Raw genomic sequence first — 19,460 nt, 5'->3', positions numbered from 1 at the left:
GATATGCCATGAACTAGTGCATTATGTCAATGGCCAATGCCGCTGGGGTCACTGAGGTGATAAACCAGACATATTAAATGGTGGATGTGTGAAACAGGAAGTGTCATCCATAGATTTAGATCAAATAGAATGAGCACCTAAATCATGATGTGAGTATCTCCTTTGCTGTGGTTAAGATTATGTAAGCTATGAAGTTATGCCATTTCCAATGTAATGCATTTCTTCTCTATCTTAACCACTTAAATCCTGTCAAATCGAGGGAGCCCCAGGGTTCTATACTCGGTGCCCTCCTTTTTTCTCTCTACACCAAACCTCTTTGCTGAAAATAGCCGGTCCACAAGCTCACAAGGCTTTGCAAAACGCCAGATATTTGCTTATTTTCGCCAAATGTTTGCCTATTATTACAGGCCCAGAAGATTGACGCTAAGATGAATGTGGTTAAGTGTTTGCAGAGAAATGACCCTTCGGTCATTTTCAGTTGGGAATGTCCTTTCTATCCCTCTCAGCTCTATGATGTTACCCATACCCACTACCACAAATCTAATGCCCAATGCAGATCAGATGACTTTACTTTGTTATTTATATGTGCAGACATGTTTTCGTGACATTCTCTATCTTTTATTTGATATTTGAGATCTGCAGAGGTGATGTAGTTTGGACCAAAATAATGTTTAATGCCATACTGTGGCACAGTAAATGTATGAACTAACTGGTACCAACGCATACATTGCAGTGTGAGAACGCTCTTTCACATAAAGCATTGAGATATTTATGGAGAAACAAAATCCAACGAAAAACATTAACTATATTGAATTTTCTTTCCACTGATGTCAACATTAATTATAATACTGAACCTAATTTTACTGCGTCCATTTTAATTCCACTTCGCAGATTCAGTCATACTGTCCACAGTATGATGAGTTTTACACTTTCATAGTAAAATGTAAGAAATGTGTTAGAATACCCCCCTGCTCTACTTGATGCACATGTTAAGGAAAAGGAAAACAGTACCTGTGTTCCAATGCATACAAGTAGTTATTATCTAGTCACAAGCTCTTGTTAATACCTTACATTGATTAATATATATATTAAATATATAAAATCCATAAACATTCATAAATGAGCAAACATAGATCATGGAACATAGATCACATCTACAAGATCATAACGTATTGTTGACTTGTGATGTAACTTCTTTGCTATTTTTGCCTAACTCGATGATGAAGTATAAAATAGGCCATTCTAAAAAGATTCAAAATGCAGATATACGCGTGGTGCTGGATGTGAGCGAGTCGAAGGCGCTTACAATGGAATGCAATTTATTATCTCTACTGAAAGGGGAGGTTAAGAGGTTACCCTACTTATCCCCTCTCAAATCACACTTTGATGATACAGTACAGTCTGCATCTCCCGTGTCACCAGACCTGAGATATCTTTAACCACAGCTCTGCCCTCCTTTTCTATAAATCCAACTAAAAGGCCTTGCTGTGCATGTCTATATTGGTGATATAAGAGTCCAAGAACAGATGGAATTTCTCCTCCTATATTTATTTACACTCAAAGAGCCCTCATAATGCTCCTCAGAGTTATACTGTACTCGTCCTCTTTATAGAGCATTCCAAACCACTGATGCACTGAATCAATACGCATAGTGCTTAGGCTGTGTGTATATACAACTGTATGTGCTGACAGAACAGTGTTGGGTTGTTTGGTGTAGATCTAGAGCGGCTGGGGCGTGTGCAAGTTTTACAGGGTACTTTGGGGGTAACATTCGGTGAGGATGATAGCTGGCTTTTTGGGGTTGATGCAAAAAGGTTGTGAATAGTGAGGGAGGCAGATTGAAAGGGACGAGGGAATAGAGCACTCAGGGAATCGAGTGATTTCGATGTTTATAGCTTTCCTGCTCACACTCTAAAGAAAAGACATACACTGTCTGCAGTAACTGAACATACATTTGCAGATCCTGTGCTAAAGATGTGTTCATAGCACCACCTTTACATATCTATTGAAGCCATACGTTTTGCTGCTTTCAACACAAACACAACATTTAATTTGAGAGGCTCTGGTGCAGTAAGATGTGAAAAAGAAATGTTTTCATTAAGATTAAGGCCAAGTACAGGTGACGAGGGGGTTTTGCAGTGGGGGATCCAGTTTAGGTTACAGTTTGAAAGCATGATGTTCGGGCTGTTCCAACTTGCTCTGAAGCGATTCAGCCATCAACAAATGCCTCAAGCCCTGATCCCTTTGCAAGGCCTTGCAGCAACATTCTATATTGTCATCTCATGCCAACAATACTATATATGAGACCAGGTACAGAGTCCTATTGAGTATGCCAGACAGCTAGTCAGTGATGTGACATACTCTTACCATTCCATTGCTCCATAGCTATTTCATCCACAATGACCCTGTTTCATAATTTAATAATGTGCACTGTCTTATCACAACATTTTTCTAAGGATCTATATTTTGTCTCTGCTGACAGTTAAACACTTAAACACAGGGAGATGAATTATCGTTCCAGTTGGTCCTCATCTCATAAAGTGAAAGCTCACCAGGAATAAAATGATTGAGAAGCTTTAGAAACAGTTTAGAAACAAGGTCTTTGTTACAACATACATATCATCGCCAATGTGTAGAAGCCTTGTATGTCCAAAACGGTTACTGTTATGACGTTCCACAGGATCCAATTTAGTTATCATTTAGTCACAAGCTGTTGTTAATACTTTTCATTTCTTAAATGTGTACTACTGATATATGTACAGTATGTGTGTGGTGTATATGTTTGTGATAGAGCCGTGCCCATGAGTGGCGGAGGAGCTGTCCTGTGTTGACTCAGCGGCCATGTGTTGTGTTGTTGCAGCTGGTCCGTGGGGGAGTGGGGGGAATGCAGCCGGAGCTGCGGAGGAGGTGAGCAGACACGGCAGGTTCAGTGTGTCCAGAGGACCAGCCAGACCAATGTGGATGTCCTGCCTGACCCCCAGTGTGTCCAGCCCACCCCCACCAGACGGCAGGCCTGCAACTCAAACAGCTGCCCACCAGTTTGGAACTCTGGGCCGTGGTCACAGGTGAATATTTGTTTGTATGCGTTATGGGTACTGATATGTCAATATGTGTGCTTCACTGCTTTTTTATACGTCTCTACTGGCGACTGCCATGGACGCAGGTTGAGCATCGGTATGTCCGTCTGTATATCTGTACATATTGTACGTCCGTCTGTGCGTACATCCGTACGTATATCCATACGTACAGTACGTCCATCTGTCCGTATGCCCGTCCAAACTCCAATTGAACGTTTGTGCCAAATGTCATGAAATTAGGGATGCTCATGAGTTAGAGATGGACATACAGATGTACCTAGTGAGGTACTGTAGACGGACAACCCGAAAACATAATGCCTCTGGCCACGGCTGTCCAACTCGGAGGCACACAAATGTAAATGGAATGAGGTCATCTCACTCAAAATGTCCCTAACTAGCTGCTATAAACCATGTCCGGCTCACTTTATCACTTCCTCTCCATTCTTCCCAGGTGTCTATGACTCAGAGGAGTGTGTCGCTTTGTAGACCTTTAGCTCTGCAAGTTGATTCATCCCATAGGATGCTATTAATTGGCTGCAGTGAAACACTCAAGGATTTGATAATGATCTAGGCTGTATGGTTATGTGTGCGTATAACCACAATGGCAATATCCTGGTAATGTCCCGGGGAAGACATTTAAATCAAGGGAAGGACATATACCTCATTGTTGGGAGACAGTATGGAAGCCAAACTGGGGGAAAATAAAATAAAAACCTTTTGTGCTTTGCAGTGCTCACGTAAGTGCGGAAAAGGCCTGAGGAAGAGAACAGTGCTGTGCATGAACACAAACCCCAACAGCCGAACACACACACTGCCGGACAGTTCCTGTGTGGGCCTGCAGAAACCTGCCAGTCAAGACTCGTGTTTCATCAAACGTTGCCAGAAACAACGTAAAGTCCAGTGGTTTGTCTCCACATGGCAGGAAGTAAGTCTTTAGTTCTTTAACAAGCACTTCTTTTTATTACAATTATTTAAACATTGCAGGCGGTAGAGCCAGTTATTTAGAATAACTGGATCAAAATGAATAGTGGAGGGGAGCATGTTCCTGTGAGTCAGGATGTCGTCAGTGGGGAACATTTGTCTTGTGATTAGAATTTCTCTGTCCGAACAATAAAATGATCTCTGTCGTTCTCTTTTCCCCTCTCCTTTTATTCTCCTGCAGTGTTCAGTAACCTGTGGTCATGGCTCCCAGATGCGGTTCATCAAATGTGCAGAGAAGGTAACATTATGCTAATGTCTGTGTCTCATATAAGTTAAATAATGATATCCTGACTTTGTCAGTCATAGTGAGTACCGTCTTATTCCAAAGAATATTTGAATGACATCTTACACAGAGTGTAATTGTTGTCTTTTCCCCCCTTTTCATCCTTTCAAAAAAGGACACGGCAGGGAAATACAGAGAACTGGCAGCCAAGAAGTGCCACCATGTCCCCAAGCCCTCTGTGGAGGTCCGGAGGCCCTGTGTCATGGCCGACTGCCCCTCCCGTACCACCCCAGCAGTCCACCCCTGGAGTACCTATCACCACTACCGTCCTCCCCAACCTCTGCCTCAACCTCTGCCTCAGCCAGATTGGTACTCATCTCCTTGGTCACAGGTAAGTCCACTTAAATTAGTCCAGCAGCCAGGGTGTGGGAAATTTGGTATTTTTATTGGCCTAAAATATGGTCTATAATCTATATCCACCTGCTGTCCGGCTGTTAAGCGTTGAGCAATTTCTTTTATAGGGGGTTATGTAGTCTCACGTAACCCCTGTTAGTGGAGAAATATAAAGATTTACATACCAGTTTCTGCAAAAGTGGCAAAGTGAACTCAATAGTATGACATCATGTGACATCTATGTTGAATATAAACAAGAGTTCAAACTAGAAAAATATCTTCTATGTGAAAACCGTAAGTATAGACAGGCTATTTGCAACCTTAGGCTAAACAACACAAGAATCCCAAAGGTCATCGGTAGATATAAAGGATTGGAAAGAAATCAGAGGATTTGTAACCTATGTAAGGAAGCCAGAATTGGAGACGAGTATCATGTTTTGTTGGAATGTAAGAACACTGACATTATGAATTTCAGGCAAAAATACCTGCCACTTTATTTCTTTACCTACCCTTCTATGTTTAAACTAATTGCATTACTAAAATCTGAAAAACAAAAAGTAATTTATAAATTGGGTGCTTTTCTGAAAAATGTTCTCCCACTGTATAAATAGGGAAAGCCTTACGATATGTCTATGTATATCGTGTAATCTGTAATGTATTGTATACTCTCGATTGTATACTTTTATGAATCTGTGCTCCAAACCATGTGATCATGGTCGTGAGTTAAATAAATGATGATGATGACATTTATAAAGATTTACATACATGGCGCTGCGCCAATGCCAGCCGTCATCACAAATGTGATGAGGTCATGGCCGTTTTTTGTGTTTTTTGTGCAAAACGAATGCTTGGAATGGATTCAGGATCATGAAAAAACCCTAGTTTGACACGTCACATGCTGCATAATGAAAAATTGAAAATGTTGCCTTATATAGGTTGTTTCTGGTATGGTCACATGTATATAAATAATTCAGGGTCCTATTTTGCACCCGCCGCAAATTTGTGCAAAGTGGGGCTAAAAAGGAATGCAGGTTGCTAGTTTCTTTTTTACACCCAGCACCCATGATGCGTAATTACCAAAAGTTTGTGCACACAACTGCGCACCAATGGTTGGTCTTAAAATTAGGTGTGGTCTGGTGCATTGCTATCTTAGGCACGGTGAGATTGCACTTTGATCAGCCCGAAGCTGGTCTTAAATCTGGCGTAGTGACAGCACAGGCATCTCCTTTATACTATTTAGAGAGAGCAGTATTAGTAGGCGGGTTTGCAATGCATGTACCGTATACTGCTTGACAAGTGCTTGTGATCAAAATCCATCTGAATTCAACAAAACACTCATGACAGAGAGAGGGAGAGAGAGTGAGAAAAATGAAACGTTCATCCAGTTTATTCAATAAGCAGTTAATTTGAAACAATCAATATGTTCAGATACCTCTTGTCACGTAGGAATGTCATAAATCGACAATAACCTCCTAGCTTTCTTCCTCTATCTCATGCTCAATGTGCAGCAGTAATGGCTCATTTAAAACTCAAGGGTTCAGTTCGGACACATATGGGGTCGATTTAGGACTTCTATGTTACTTACTTCTATATTACTAATCTAATTACAGTATTATGATCTGGGGGCGTGTAGTATGTCATATTGCAATTTTGGGCATGTTAAGAAGCGCTTTTGACACCCCGCGGAGTGCGCAAAACGGCCTTGAATTAGTCATGGGTGTGTTTAAGGCGTGTTTGAGACGTACCCAATCAACATGTCCGTACTATTCTCTTTACCAGTCAGCTGATGTCACATACGGAATGCGCACTTTGGGGGTCGTGGTATGACATTTCTTCAGGCTGGCACCATAGAAGACATGACATGCCTTTGTCACATTTGGGTTAATTATTCCTATTGCACTGCATGCTGTCACCTTTATGCCTCAAAAGAACAGACCCACCTTTCAGATCGGAATGGAATTGCGAGTAGATAGCAGCATATTGGCAAATTGCCAATCCATGCGTAATTAATTAATTCGATAACGATAGAACCATGTACCATACAGCGAATGAAAGCAAGATTCATAAGGAATATGGAGATTTTTACATTTAATAAAACGGTTGAGAAATGAGAGAACCATGAGTGTTTATAGGCTAATATCAACGTTTTTTTATGAAAGACCAAACGGGCTGTGAACTTGAAGAGCTCAATCACCATCCCGACACGGAAGAAATATAGCCTAGTGCATGCATGTAGGCCTATATGCACTGTTGCACTTGCACACAGTAGCCTACACACGCTCTTTATTTGTTTCTATTGAAAAACACCAGTAAAATAACGTTTATTATATTTTATTTCATTCAAGTCACGACGAAGGAATGAGTTGAATGCGTGCTGCGTAATGCTGTGGCCCCGATGGTATGGTCTTCGCTCGTAGCATTTTATTGAAGAAGACTTGAATCGGGTGTGATACAGCATATGAAAGCACATTTCCCACGGATTATGGAGATGTTTTTATTTATTTTTAAGGTTGAGAAATGAAAGAATTATGGCCGTTTCTAATCTCAATTTTTTTTTTTAAAGACGCAAAACTGCCATGTCTCATAGAAACAAGTAAATAGGTCTATAAAAATAAGCGCATATAACAGGGGTCTGTAACCTATTTTAAATGAAGTGCCATGTTTTTATTTTCTAAATAGTGAGTCTGCCATATCCAGATTAATTTGAATGACACCACATTAAAATAAAAAAACATATTTTGATTGTCCACAAATATAAAGTTCTTCCTTCTTTTTAAATATGTTCTTGCACATTGTTATAATGATCATTATATATCCCCCTGCAGTCAGAGTTCATAGTTTTAATGAATGAATGTGATGCATTGTGAGCTGGTATAGATCTGCTATTTTCAAAAGTAATCTTTTTATTTAATTTTTGGATTAGCTGTCCTTAGTTGGGCAAATGCATTCATCTGGGGATCCTTGACATGGGAATGTGCTGTGTGACGATCACTGGTTTAAACAACATTAGGAGAAAAGCCCAAATAACCACTTTAGAAACAAGAAAAGCAACCACACAAAGCAACTTTACAGAAAAATAAGCCGCTTATAATAAACAGACATGGCAACACTCTACCAGCCTTCCAGAGCCGCTCAAGTGTCAAATCAAACAGTGCTTTTTGCGTTTATGAGGTGGTCAGACCCACGTCTAATCGTTATGCGCTGAGTGTCTTTAGGTCAAGGGGCTTAATAGCAAATTGCGCAAAGCGAGAATAATTAACATATGGACACTCCCACAATGCTAAAATATTCAGGGACGCGGTATGCCAAATGTGTGTGCGTTCAACACGGGCCGAGTGCGTTCAACACGGGCCGATATGCCTTTCATAATACGAATGTGCGCAGAGCGAGGCCAATTTATGTATCACGACCTGGTAAACTGCACCTTCAAAATCGACCTGATAAAGTGCACAGCTGTCCGTCATTCTTTAATAAGTAGTTGAAAAAAGAATTGTAGTGGCTGTCTGTTACAGTACCATGTCTCTCATTAAAGCCTTTGCTTTCCGCAGTGCACGGTGACATGTGGAGGAGGGGTGCAGGCCAGGACCGTCCAGTGTTTGGCCCAGGGGAAACCCTCCTCTGGGTGCACCCTTCACCAGAAACCTGCCATGTCGCAGGCCTGCAACACCAACTTCTGCCCGCAACCAGAGAAGAAAGGTACTTCATACAATGTGCACGAATTCATACATACTAGACTACAATTTAAAACTATGATTCCTACAGTTGTGTTTAACACAGCTTTAGTGTCATGGAAAATGTAATACAGAAAGTACAGTAAACAGTGTAAGTGCTTGTAAGTGTTTGCTTTGAAATAACACATGTCCCTTTCATTGTTGATGTAGGTGAAATAAGCTCTTCAAATGTTTTTACTTTTTGTTTCAACAGACTTGGTATGCAAGGATTACTTTAACTGGTGTTACCTGGTCCCCCAACATGGAGTCTGCAACCACAAGTTCTACGGCAAGCAGTGCTGCAAATCCTGTTCACATTCAAACCTATAATTGGGACATACTCTGTCTTCAGTGCTGACGGTTAGGTAGACGAAAGACTATGTTTGATGTCCATGCTTGTAAAGACGTTTTTTTTCATTGAGCATTTGGCAAGCACTGAAAGACAAAATACATTTCAATGGAACTGAAAGAGCGTTGAAGTGCCCTTTCTTCTCCAAGCGATGCCGGACATCCTGATACTGAACTCAAACCTGACCGCAGGAATGTGATCAGGACAACATAAATAAATGAGGGAGTAATGGGAAGGAACCAGGAAAACAGCTATCTTGAGGTGAAAAAGAGTCTTGTGTGAAATACAACTTATTTTTTATCCAAGATGCACACAGAAGAGAACGTCTCCAAGTAAGTAAGGCAAAGGGACATCCTTACTGGCCAAGAGGGATAACTACAGTATTCACTGCGTCTCAAGCAGGGCTACTTGGCAAGATATGAAGTGATGATCTTAAGCCCTTATCTACAGTGCAATTCATTACTAAGTTTACAGACCTGACAAAGGGGGGTACATTGGAAATCTGGAACCTACGAAAGGAGGACGAAAGAAGCACAATAGACAATACATTTCGATTGAAGACTTGATTAGGACAAGCTGGGATGGATCAAAGTGGGCTTCTTTTACATTTGGACAGTGGCTGAATGTTACTGATGTCATGTAAACAAAAAATCTAACAACTTTTTGAACCTCATCAGACATATAAGTAAGAGAACTCTTACAAGAAGGGTCAAGGACAGCTGTGTGCACTGGGATTTTCCGTACTCTTACAGTCAATGGTGCTACAACATTATCTTGAATTGTGAAATCAATGCAGAATGCAAATCCTAAACCTTTTTAGTTTGTTGATTTATTTATTGGCTTTACAATACAGGGTTGATGGAAAACTGTATTGCTAAGCAGCATAATGTGTCATGTTATTATTGTAAACCTCTTACCTTTTGTGTATTTTGTATGTTTCACGGGATTCCATACTGACAAGCTGCACCTTTTGTTCTTTTAGAATTGTAAGTTGTAACCATCTATTTTATGCCATTTGTGCAGACATGTTCTAACATGTCAAAACCCCAACACCGACTCCCGCCTGTCAGTGAGGATTAGCGATTATTAGGAATGCGAGTAGATAAGCATCATGAACAATCAAATCTATGAGCATGTTTTTTCTGTTACATTTGTCTTCAAAATCTTTTGAAACCCCACAAGGCCATCATCGGTTGCATGCATTGGCATGGCACTAATGAATATTGGTTATGTACAGGTTAGTGCTAAAAGCACTGAGAGATGTTTACTAAAGATATATTAATGTGAATATTCAAATGTAACAGACATAATAATAAACAAATCTATGTTCAGACTCTGCAGCGATTATGATGACGCTTGAGTTGTGATTTGGTCTTCTACAGCAGCGGTTCCCAAAGTGGGGTCCGCGGACCCCTAGGGGTACGCAACGCATAGCCAGGGGGTACCCAAGCCCCCTCAAAAAAAAAAAAAAAAAAGGTTTCTTTTTTTTTTTTTTTTTTTGAGGGGGCTTGTGAATCATGGTGTGTGTGTGATATGAAATGTCCAGTACCTCCCCAAGTGCCACCCCAGTGTCTTCCCTGCAGTGTCTGCCCAGTGCCTCCCCAATGTCTCCCCAGTGGCTGCAGTTTCTCCCCAGTGCCTCCCCAGTGCCTCCTGCAGTGTCCCCTCAGTGCTTCCCCAGTGCCTCCCCAGTGACTCCCCAGTGTCCCCCTGAGTGCCTCCCCAGTGTCCCCCCAGTGCCTCCCCAGTGTCCCCCTTAGTGCCTCCCCAGTGTCTCCCCAGTGCCTCCCCAGTGTCTCCCCAGTGTCTCCCCAGTGTCCCCTCAGTGCCTCCCCAGTGCCTCCCCAGTGTCCCCCTGAGTGCCTCCCCATGCTCCCCAGTGTCTCCCCAGTGTCCCCCTGAGTGCCTCCCCATGCTCCCCAGTGTCTCCCCAGTGCCTCCCCAGTGTCTCCCCAGTGCCTTCCCAGTGCCTCCCCAGTGTCCCCCTGAGTGCCTCCCCAGTGACCAGCCGAGTGCCTCCCCAGTGCCTACCCAGTGTCCCCCTGAGTGCCTCCCCATGCTCCCCAGTGTCTCCCCAGTGCCTCCCCAGTGCCTTCCCAGTGCCTCCCCAGTGTCCCCTCAGTGCCTTCCCAGTGCCTCCCCAGTGTCCACTCAGTGCCTCCCCAGTGTCCCCCTGAGTGCCTCCCCAGTGTCCCCCCCGAGTGCCTCCCCAGTGCCTCCCTGAGTGCCTCCCGAGTGCCTCCCCAGTGTCTCCCCAGTGCCTCCCCAGTGCCTCCCCAGTGCCTGCCCAGTGTCCCCCCAGTGTCTCCAATAGCAATACAAGAGCAATAATACAAATCAATCTTAATTTATTAATCTTATTCATTAATTATTGAATCAAATTAATTAATTAATCAAAATGTTCGACGCAAGAAGGCCCCCCTGCGGCCTGCGCCCAGCACCATGCCAAAGCTTTTTCCTGCAGGAAACACTGCTTGTGGTTGTAAATATATTGTTATCTGTGTTGCGAGTATGAGGGGGTACCTGGAAAAATATCTACCCCAAAAGGGGTACCTGGTCCAAAAAAGTTTGGGAACCCCTGTTCTACAGGTTTGCAGCACAATTGGAAATTGCAGTGCCTTGCCAAAGAAACAAATGTAATATCTAGTGATCATATCATCCTTTATTTAACCAGGTAATATTCTCATTGAGAGAGATCTGACCAAGAGAGCAGCATGAATGAATTTTGTCTGAGTAGCATGTCTAGCAGAGTGGCAAAACAGATTCACGGAACGCAGCGATTCAGGCTGGAACCCAGGCTACCAAGAAACAGTGTATTGAAAGAGTCCTGTGTCAAATTTGACAACATTAAATTCTGCACACTGCAGTGGAGTGCACGCAGCAGTACACTACATAGGTCTGCACCCAATCATGCCAGCATGGTGTTAACCATTTCAACGCCTATGACATAATGTGTCTGGGCTCTCCCTTTAGTAATTTGTCAACAAGTGAAGAAGGAGAGACAGATGCCCATAGCATCATCATTGCCTTAATCCTTAGGGCACAACCCATGGTTGTGGGAGAGGGATCACAGGGTACAAAGCCACAGAGAGAGAATTCAAGTTGTGAGAGAAGAAGAGGGGGAGAGGGGGCGTCGGTGTATTCCAGGGCCGGTGGGGCCCAACTGGACTGTGCGGTACTGGGTTTGAGGCTGTTTATTGTGTTAAATTTAGGTCAAAAAGATGATAAAAATCAGACCCGTCTGAAGTGAGTGGTGCTGTACTGTACTGTACTGTCATGGACTTATTCTCTGAGGAAAAAGGAGTGCGTAAGAGTGAAGAAGAGCTGGGCAATGAGAAAGGCAGGGGTTTTCCTCCCTAGTCACCTACCTCAATGTAGTTGATGTATTGCTGGTCAGCCATGTGTGTGTGTGTGTGTGTGTGCTTGTGTGCATGTGTGTGCCAGTGGTGGGCTCTATGTGAATGTAGGCCTAAGGCTTGGTCAGGGTGTGTAGGCTAAGTATTTGTTCCCAGGAAAAGTTCTGCAGTGGGAATGGGACTTCGGGGACACGCGCGCGCACACACACGCGCACACACACACACGCACACACGCACACACACACACACACACACACACACACACAAATCTGTTTCATTATCTGTAACATGCATGCAGTCCCCAGTGCAGGCACGTGCACGCTGCATTTGTCTGGACTCTGCAGACACACAGTTTGGGGATTAATGTGCCGAGCTGTGTGCGTTCGCTTGTGTGTTTTTCACTGAGTCAGATGTGTCCAACTCCCTACCCCCAACATCTCTGGAATGCACTATCAGCCCCTTTGTCAAAAAACGTTATTAGAAGTGAAGAAAGAAGAGCTTACTGTGCTGTTAACCCTAAACTAAAATGTAGCTATAATATGAACAAATTTAAGAGACACAAAGGTATGGAACAAACAAATATGTCATGTGCATGTGGAAATGATTGAAACGTAATCTTGAAAAGCGTTACAAAACCAGTGTTAGGTATAAAGGATATCAGACAGACTGTCTGACACCTTAGGACAGATCGAGAGACAGAATGCACAAAGACAACAATGTTATCTCTGGCTGTATCTCTTGGGATAACACCAACAGCCATTTAGCCTGGAGCTAAGGCCTGGAGGCTACACTCAGAAGGGCCTAATCTGAAGTTAGAATGCATTTTATCTGGTCATCACTACTAGGATGTATTGCTTTTCCAGTTTAGGTTGGGTAACACTTCCTCTAAAATACCAGAATGATGGAACAGCGACAAGTGCTGTCATGCTAATCAAGTGCATTTTGTAAAACAAGGAATTCATTTCATCTTTTTAACCCACTTGGGCATGCGTTGTAACGCTTGAACCTCAATTCATGGTGTCTGTCCAACAGTGCCCTCTATTGACGAGGTTATGGCCAACCTCCCAAACAATCAAGAATCAAGAATTGATTGTCACATAATAAAGATTTATTTGACCCAAAATAAATTGCAATATTAATTGTTCAAGGTTTCTTATGATCCTTAATTAGGGTCATCCAAATAACATATAAAAAATTGAGTATTATATAAATGTTGGACCATAGGACCATGGTAAATTCAGGGGTTGAAAGTTGGAGTACCATTAAAAACCTATATGCCTTAAGGCCTAAGGCAAAAACAAAATCTGACTTTAATTATGCTTTAAGAAGCATGTAATGTGTCAAACTAGGGGTTTATTCTGAATCCATTCCAAGCATTCGTTTTTAAAAACACTCCTTGGGCTAAAAACGGCCATAGTTGCCCAAATGTGCCCAAATGTGATGAGGTCAGCTGCCGTCAGCACAGATTTGGGCAAGTGGCTATGGCCGTTTTTAGCCCAATGAGCCCAATATTTGGATGACCCTAAACTTTAGGGCCATAAAGGATCACTGACTGGCCTATATGTTGTGACATTCGTTGTGTGACATTCGTTTTTTGTTGAGAAATGGCGAAAGAATGCTAACCACACAACGATTGTTTTATTTATAATATGTGTAGTAATTGGTTAATGTACGGTCATTAATGATAAATTCGGGAAAATGTTGAATGATGAATACTAGTCACTCAAAATTGTGTAGTATTAGTATAATACTAGCTTACACCTTTTTACCTCCTTTATGATGAAATCCTGTTCTGTGCTTTGACTATATAGATTATAGAAGTGTCTATTTGTACGTCTCTTTTGATGAATTGAACATGGTGGACCCTCTTGTAATCAAGTGTAGCCTAATGCTTAATTGGGTCGTCTACTCACAGTTAACAGTCTTTGTATTGAGTTTGTGCTTGAAATGTACTGTAATTCTGCAAACTGTTAATAAATATTTCAATCAATCAATCAATCAATAACAAACTGTAAACACCTCTCCTTGACTGTACAAAACAGTGTTCCCTGACCGGGAATCGAACCCGGGCCGCGGCGGTGAGAGCGCCGAATCCTAACCACTAGACCACCAGGGAGTGCTATTGCGCTGTGAGACAAATCTTTGTTTTCTATCTATCTATCGCAGTTTACATGCGATGCGATTTTACATGCGATTACATGTGTTATGTAGATTGTAGATAGACGGTTGATTACTGAAATTATAACTTTCTCCACCCCAATATAATAAATAGACTAAGTCATATTTTACTTAAACAGCTTCCACATCACTCCTAAGTATGATATAAGTTGAATTAAAAACACATTTTAAACATGTAAAAGTATGTCTAATTTAAAATAATACATTTAAAATAAGATCGTGTCTCACAACACCAAGATGAAAAAATAAAATTGTTGAAATTTGAAAGAATTGTCGTGCTAACAGGCATTTTCAGAAGGTCCTAAATTGGGGTCCTGCAGTGGGTCCTAAGTCAACGTGGGAGACACGAAAACGTGACGTTGTTGTTGTGGTGATCTCTGTGGAATTCGCGTCATTCGGACTATTTTCTGTTTTCTCATTTTCCCCCATCATAACATAATCATTTAATATTGAATTAATGTGGAGTTCCTAACATGATGCCAGGGGAGAATCATTCTAAAGCCGCGCTCATCGCTGCGGACGCTACAGTTGGAACAGTTTGTCAAAACTGCTCCGTGTTACATGAGGTGAACTCACTGTTTCTTCCCGTTTACTGTAGTTGACGTCCCTTTTATTAATTACTTGTACAATTATGTTATCAACAATGTCCCATGTGGAACATGTCTCGAGTAGTTACAAAAAACCCATACCGAATTTCGAAATAAACTTCATATTCACTGAATTCGTAACGCGTTTACTGTGTTTGTTTTGATTTGTGTTAGCTTAGCTAACCTGACTGATCAGTGATCTAACCTAGCCCAAACATTTAGATTCTCGTAGAGGTTTTTTTCGATTCTGACGAATCTCTCTACGAGAGTCTAAAAGCCTCAAAATCACTCTTACCTTGTACAAATGCAAAATCTAAGCTGCTTCAAATGTTTCCCCACTTGTTTGTGATCTGTGCGCACCCATCTGTGTGTTATTAGAATCTAAAGGAGTATGTGGCATCTTTTCTGACACTGAAACAAAACATCACTGGCTCAGAGTAAGTAGCTCATGTTTAACAACTACGCCTTCTAAAAGTAAAGCAGAACATTATACTTTATTAACAGTTTGCAAATAGTACAGTGACGATTATACAGTGATTCTTTTCCCTTTTTACCTCCTTTATGATGAATTCCTGTTCTGTTCTGTTCTTTGGCTATATAGAAGTGTCTATTTTTACGTCTCTAAATGTTTTGATGAATTGAACAAAGTGGACCCTCTTGTAAACAAGTGTAATGCTTTATTGGGTCGTCCACTTACAGTTAACAGTCTTTGTATTGAGTTGTGCTTGAAATGTACTGTAATTCTGCAAACTGTTAATAAATATTTCAATCAATCAATGCTAAAAGGATAACACAAAGTCCCGGGGCGTTGTTTCCATTGTGATCCTTTGTCTTTACTGTACATATTTATTTATGATTTCTAACCCATATGATGATTTTGTATGTCATTAAATGTTTTGGTGAATTGGACCCCAATGGAAACAAGCCACAGACTTTCTTGGGTTTAAATCCTCTTAATAGCAGACCTTGTATGGAACTGTATTCCTGTGTTTTTCTCTGCAAACTGTTAAAGTATTCAATCAATCAACCAAGTCTCATGATCAATTGGTACATAATAACTTAACCAATGATGATAAGGCACTGGAGCACACACGCTACGTTTTCTTTATTTTTATGTGCAAACAAGTAACCCATGTTTGATGTGTCTTATGCAGTGAAACCATCAGACACCAGAAACAACTAGAAGAGCTCCAAACTAAACTGGTTTCTCTTGAGAAACAAAATGAAGATTACTGCGCTTTACAAAAAGAGCTGGATGAAAATAAAGTATGTAATACTTCCTAATGAAGAAACGTGTGGTGTCAGCAATTAAATTATTTACAACATTTTTCCCTCTTGCCCTTCAACATAAAACTATTTTTATGTTTTCATAGAGTTCTCTTAAGGCATATGAAAAGATGTCCGAAGAGGCAGAGAAACAGGAGGAAGAGAACAACAAAACAATGGCACTGTAAGAGATGATATTATTCATTACAATCCTACAATTAAGGGTACCACGCCCGTAATTGTGTGCTATTAGTGAATCAAATGCAATTCTATAGGGGGGGGGGGGGAGCGTTTTCCTTTGCCCTGGTTCGTTCTGGTTCTTGTCAGTTTGATTTTTCGGAGAAAGAAGCCGTTTTGTCATCTATTGCCAGTAGCTTTGACACTGCGTAGCCGTTGTCCTTGCGCCAGCATGAGTAACAAATGTTTCATGTGTCTTACGCAGTGAAACCACCAGACTCCAGAAACAACTAGAAGAGCTACAGGCTAAACTGGTTTCTCTTGAGAAACAAAATGAAGATTATTGCACTTTGCAAAAAGAGCTGGAAGAAAATAAAGTACGTACAGTAATACTTGAAGATGTGTACTTTCAGCAATTATTTTCAGCTTGTGTTTCCTGTTGCCCTGGACATAAAAGTATTTTACAATGTTTTCTATTCATAGAGTTCTCTAAAGGCATATGAAAAGATGTCTGAAGAGGTGGGGAAACTGAAGGAAGAGAACAACAAAACGATGGCACTGTAAGCGACGATATCATTTATTACAACAATATACAATAATCATTTCCATTGCAGAATCTTGACTGTTACGTTTCTTGTGTTTTAAGGAGGACAAAACTTGAGAAGCAGCTAATTGATGTAGCAGGTATTTATAAATGATTAATTTCTTTGTGCAAATTAGAATGTCATTATTTATACATAATATGTGTATGCATACAATGTCACAAACCATAACTGTATATAATGTATGTATTTCTAACTGTGTTTGTATGCATACAAATTGCCTATTGAATCCATAGAGATGACAGAAAAGCAGAACCTAGAGAATGCTCAGATGAAGAGGGAGAAGGCCTCACTTGAAAATGAGTTACTGAAAACACAGGTAAGCAATGAACAGAGTGTCGGGTGAAATTTTATTGTCAGACTTCCCCTCAAAGTTTAGGATTTTGACACTTTCGCCAAAGAAACAGGATTGTACCAATTGTTCTCCCCAATCAGGAAGAAACTGACTTGCTCAATGCTAATGCAATGGGTAGAGTTATATAACTAGTACAACAGTGAAAAAACCAGCACACCAGCATCGCAAATTATAAAAATAATGTCAAAGATGGATAGATTTTATAGCCTAATTGCAGCAGAATATACACTGATCCATTTCAACACACTGCCTTCAAGGCTGCATTTGGTTTCTGCTATACCCATCGGAGCGTGCACCTGGAGAGAAACACGATGATAATAATCCGAATAATAATCTTTCTAATTCTTTATTGTCCCGAAGGATATTCATCTTCACAGGTCTGTTCAACACGAACAACAAAATTACCACATAGTACAGAAAAACATTACACCAAGACAATACAAAAACATGAGTTCCCCACTGTACAGAACCATCCTATCGGCGGGGCAGTTTGTTTGTAGACTAATGTCATTTGAGTTGTTGTTACACCCATCATTATTACAGTTATATGACAACAAGAAGGATAATTGCTTAAATGGCTAGTATGCTTTGTGCACAGTCACTTTGCACTTTCAAAATGGTGAACGTTATCGTCTAATCCCATATAGCCAGACCTACATCTTGTCAAGGTCTGGATCAACCTATGCATGCAGAAGAAACAATTCACCAGGCTGATTATATACTATGTGTCTTACAAAAGCATCACAACATTGAAATAAAGTACAGAAGCTTCAAGCAGATCTGCATAAGAGAAATCAATAGTATATGCTAAACAGGTCTGATTATCAGTTTGCAGAAGTCAAATTACAGTATTCAGTTAAAATGGTGTATGTGGTAAGTAGATTCATTCAACTCTCACCTTCTACATGGAAAGTGGCAGGTCCTCTGAGTCTTATTGTAGAGCCCTGGGCTTGATTTATGGCCTACCGTATATTGGATGGGATGCTGGGTGGGAACTCCTGTACTTGGATGCATAATTTCTATAATGTTTTTACTTCAGTCATCTTTGAAGACATCTGAGGCATTTGCAGATCAAGTTGAAAAACTGAGAGAGGAACATGCCAAGACAACTACCATGTAAGCATTTCATACTAAATCATCATAGTGGTGTTGTATGTATCGGTAAAATTTCTAATCCGTATTTGTGTCATTACACATTTTTGATTGTGAATCTAATTTAAAGGGCAGGAATTTTGTCCATTTATCTTGTATTTTTGGGGGATAAGCCAACACATTTTGTAATACTATTTTCCATTGTTATCTACCTCAACAGAAAAGGTCATCTCGAAAATCAACTAAGACTCTTTGAAGGTGAGTGTTAAAACACGGATTGGGGGACCACCAAGGGGTCCAAGTGGACCCTTACGTATCTGTTACTCTGAGTGTACAAATGGAACATCCATTTGGTTCCATTTGTACATTCTCAGAGTTAAATGAACACTGCCAATTTTTCAGTGTAGATTGGGCTCCCAACGATTGTTCCATTTCTTCTACACTTGAGTTAAGGGTCAATTTGGTCTCCAAGTGGGCCTCGGACTAGGCATTGAGAAACTGTGTGTTAAAACATTTCAAGATGGATTGCTGAAATGAAAAAATACAATGAAATGCAGAAATACAAAATGTGAATTTGTACATTATGTTTTGCCATAACAATCAGTAGAACTTCATTGAGTGTATATGGCAGCACCCATTTTACTCCTTAATTTCTTTGTGTTCAGAATCAAATCACCATAAAAGTGATAAAATATCCCAACTGACGAGGGACAAGATTCTGCTACAGAGAGAGTTGCAGGACTTTCAGGTACAGCAATGAAACAGTATGAAATGGTGGTCAAGCTGTTAATTTATGTATCTATGTATGTATGTATGCAGGGTTCCATTTTCTGAGGGCCCCCATCTGAAAATATGTTGTTCCAGGGACCCCCCAGAAGCAAAGATTTTAGTTAAAAACAATAATATATAATAATATACATTTTCAAGATTTTGCAAAAATAGCAGATCTACAAGCTACTTTATTTTTGGCTATTAGTGTTTCAGACAATGTTATGTGTTAAGTATTGATACGCTGGTGTCTCTTAAGTTTAGCTAACTCATTGAAACTTGTCAGTGACTGTTTCTCCAGTGTGGAGATGCTGTTGTCTCTTCAGACTACTAGCTATCTGGACTG

At 40.8% G+C, this 19,460-nt stretch overlaps 2 protein-coding genes across 2 annotated transcripts in view; both read left to right on the top strand.

Moving 5' to 3' along the window:
• The window catches only part of adamts16 (ADAM metallopeptidase with thrombospondin type 1 motif, 16), a 66,639-nt gene extending 56,575 nt beyond the window's left edge, over positions 1–10,064 (top strand). Inside the window, exons 19-24 of the mRNA XM_083760765.1 lie at positions 2,861–3,065; positions 3,808–4,002; positions 4,240–4,296; positions 4,457–4,672; positions 8,223–8,370; positions 8,599–10,064. Coding sequence (XP_083616891.1) covers positions 2,861–3,065; positions 3,808–4,002; positions 4,240–4,296; positions 4,457–4,672; positions 8,223–8,370; positions 8,599–8,714 — 937 coding nt within the window. The 3' untranslated portion in view covers positions 8,715–10,064. The remainder of the gene's footprint in view (positions 1–2,860; positions 3,066–3,807; positions 4,003–4,239; positions 4,297–4,456; positions 4,673–8,222; positions 8,371–8,598) is intronic.
• Positions 10,065–14,641: 4,577 nt separating this feature from the next.
• Positions 14,642–19,460, top strand: part of ice1 (KIAA0947-like (H. sapiens)) — an 18,232-nt gene continuing 13,413 nt past the window's right edge. Inside the window, exons 1-11 of the mRNA XM_083761484.1 lie at positions 14,642–14,833; positions 15,233–15,291; positions 16,009–16,120; positions 16,228–16,304; positions 16,563–16,674; positions 16,781–16,857; positions 16,944–16,981; positions 17,136–17,218; positions 18,294–18,370; positions 18,567–18,604; positions 19,012–19,094. Of these exons, the coding sequence (XP_083617610.1) occupies positions 14,741–14,833; positions 15,233–15,291; positions 16,009–16,120; positions 16,228–16,304; positions 16,563–16,674; positions 16,781–16,857; positions 16,944–16,981; positions 17,136–17,218; positions 18,294–18,370; positions 18,567–18,604; positions 19,012–19,094 (849 nt within the window). The 5' untranslated portion in view covers positions 14,642–14,740. The remainder of the gene's footprint in view (positions 14,834–15,232; positions 15,292–16,008; positions 16,121–16,227; positions 16,305–16,562; positions 16,675–16,780; positions 16,858–16,943; positions 16,982–17,135; positions 17,219–18,293; positions 18,371–18,566; positions 18,605–19,011; positions 19,095–19,460) is intronic.

The sequence above is a fragment of the Protomyctophum parallelum genome, assembly GCF_964188405.1.
Source record: "Protomyctophum parallelum genome assembly, chromosome: 3".
NCBI classification, from domain to species: Eukaryota; Metazoa; Chordata; class Actinopteri; order Myctophiformes; family Myctophidae; genus Protomyctophum; species Protomyctophum parallelum.
Note: the sequence above shows the minus strand (reverse complement) of the source record. Positions and strands in the feature narration are given on the sequence as shown.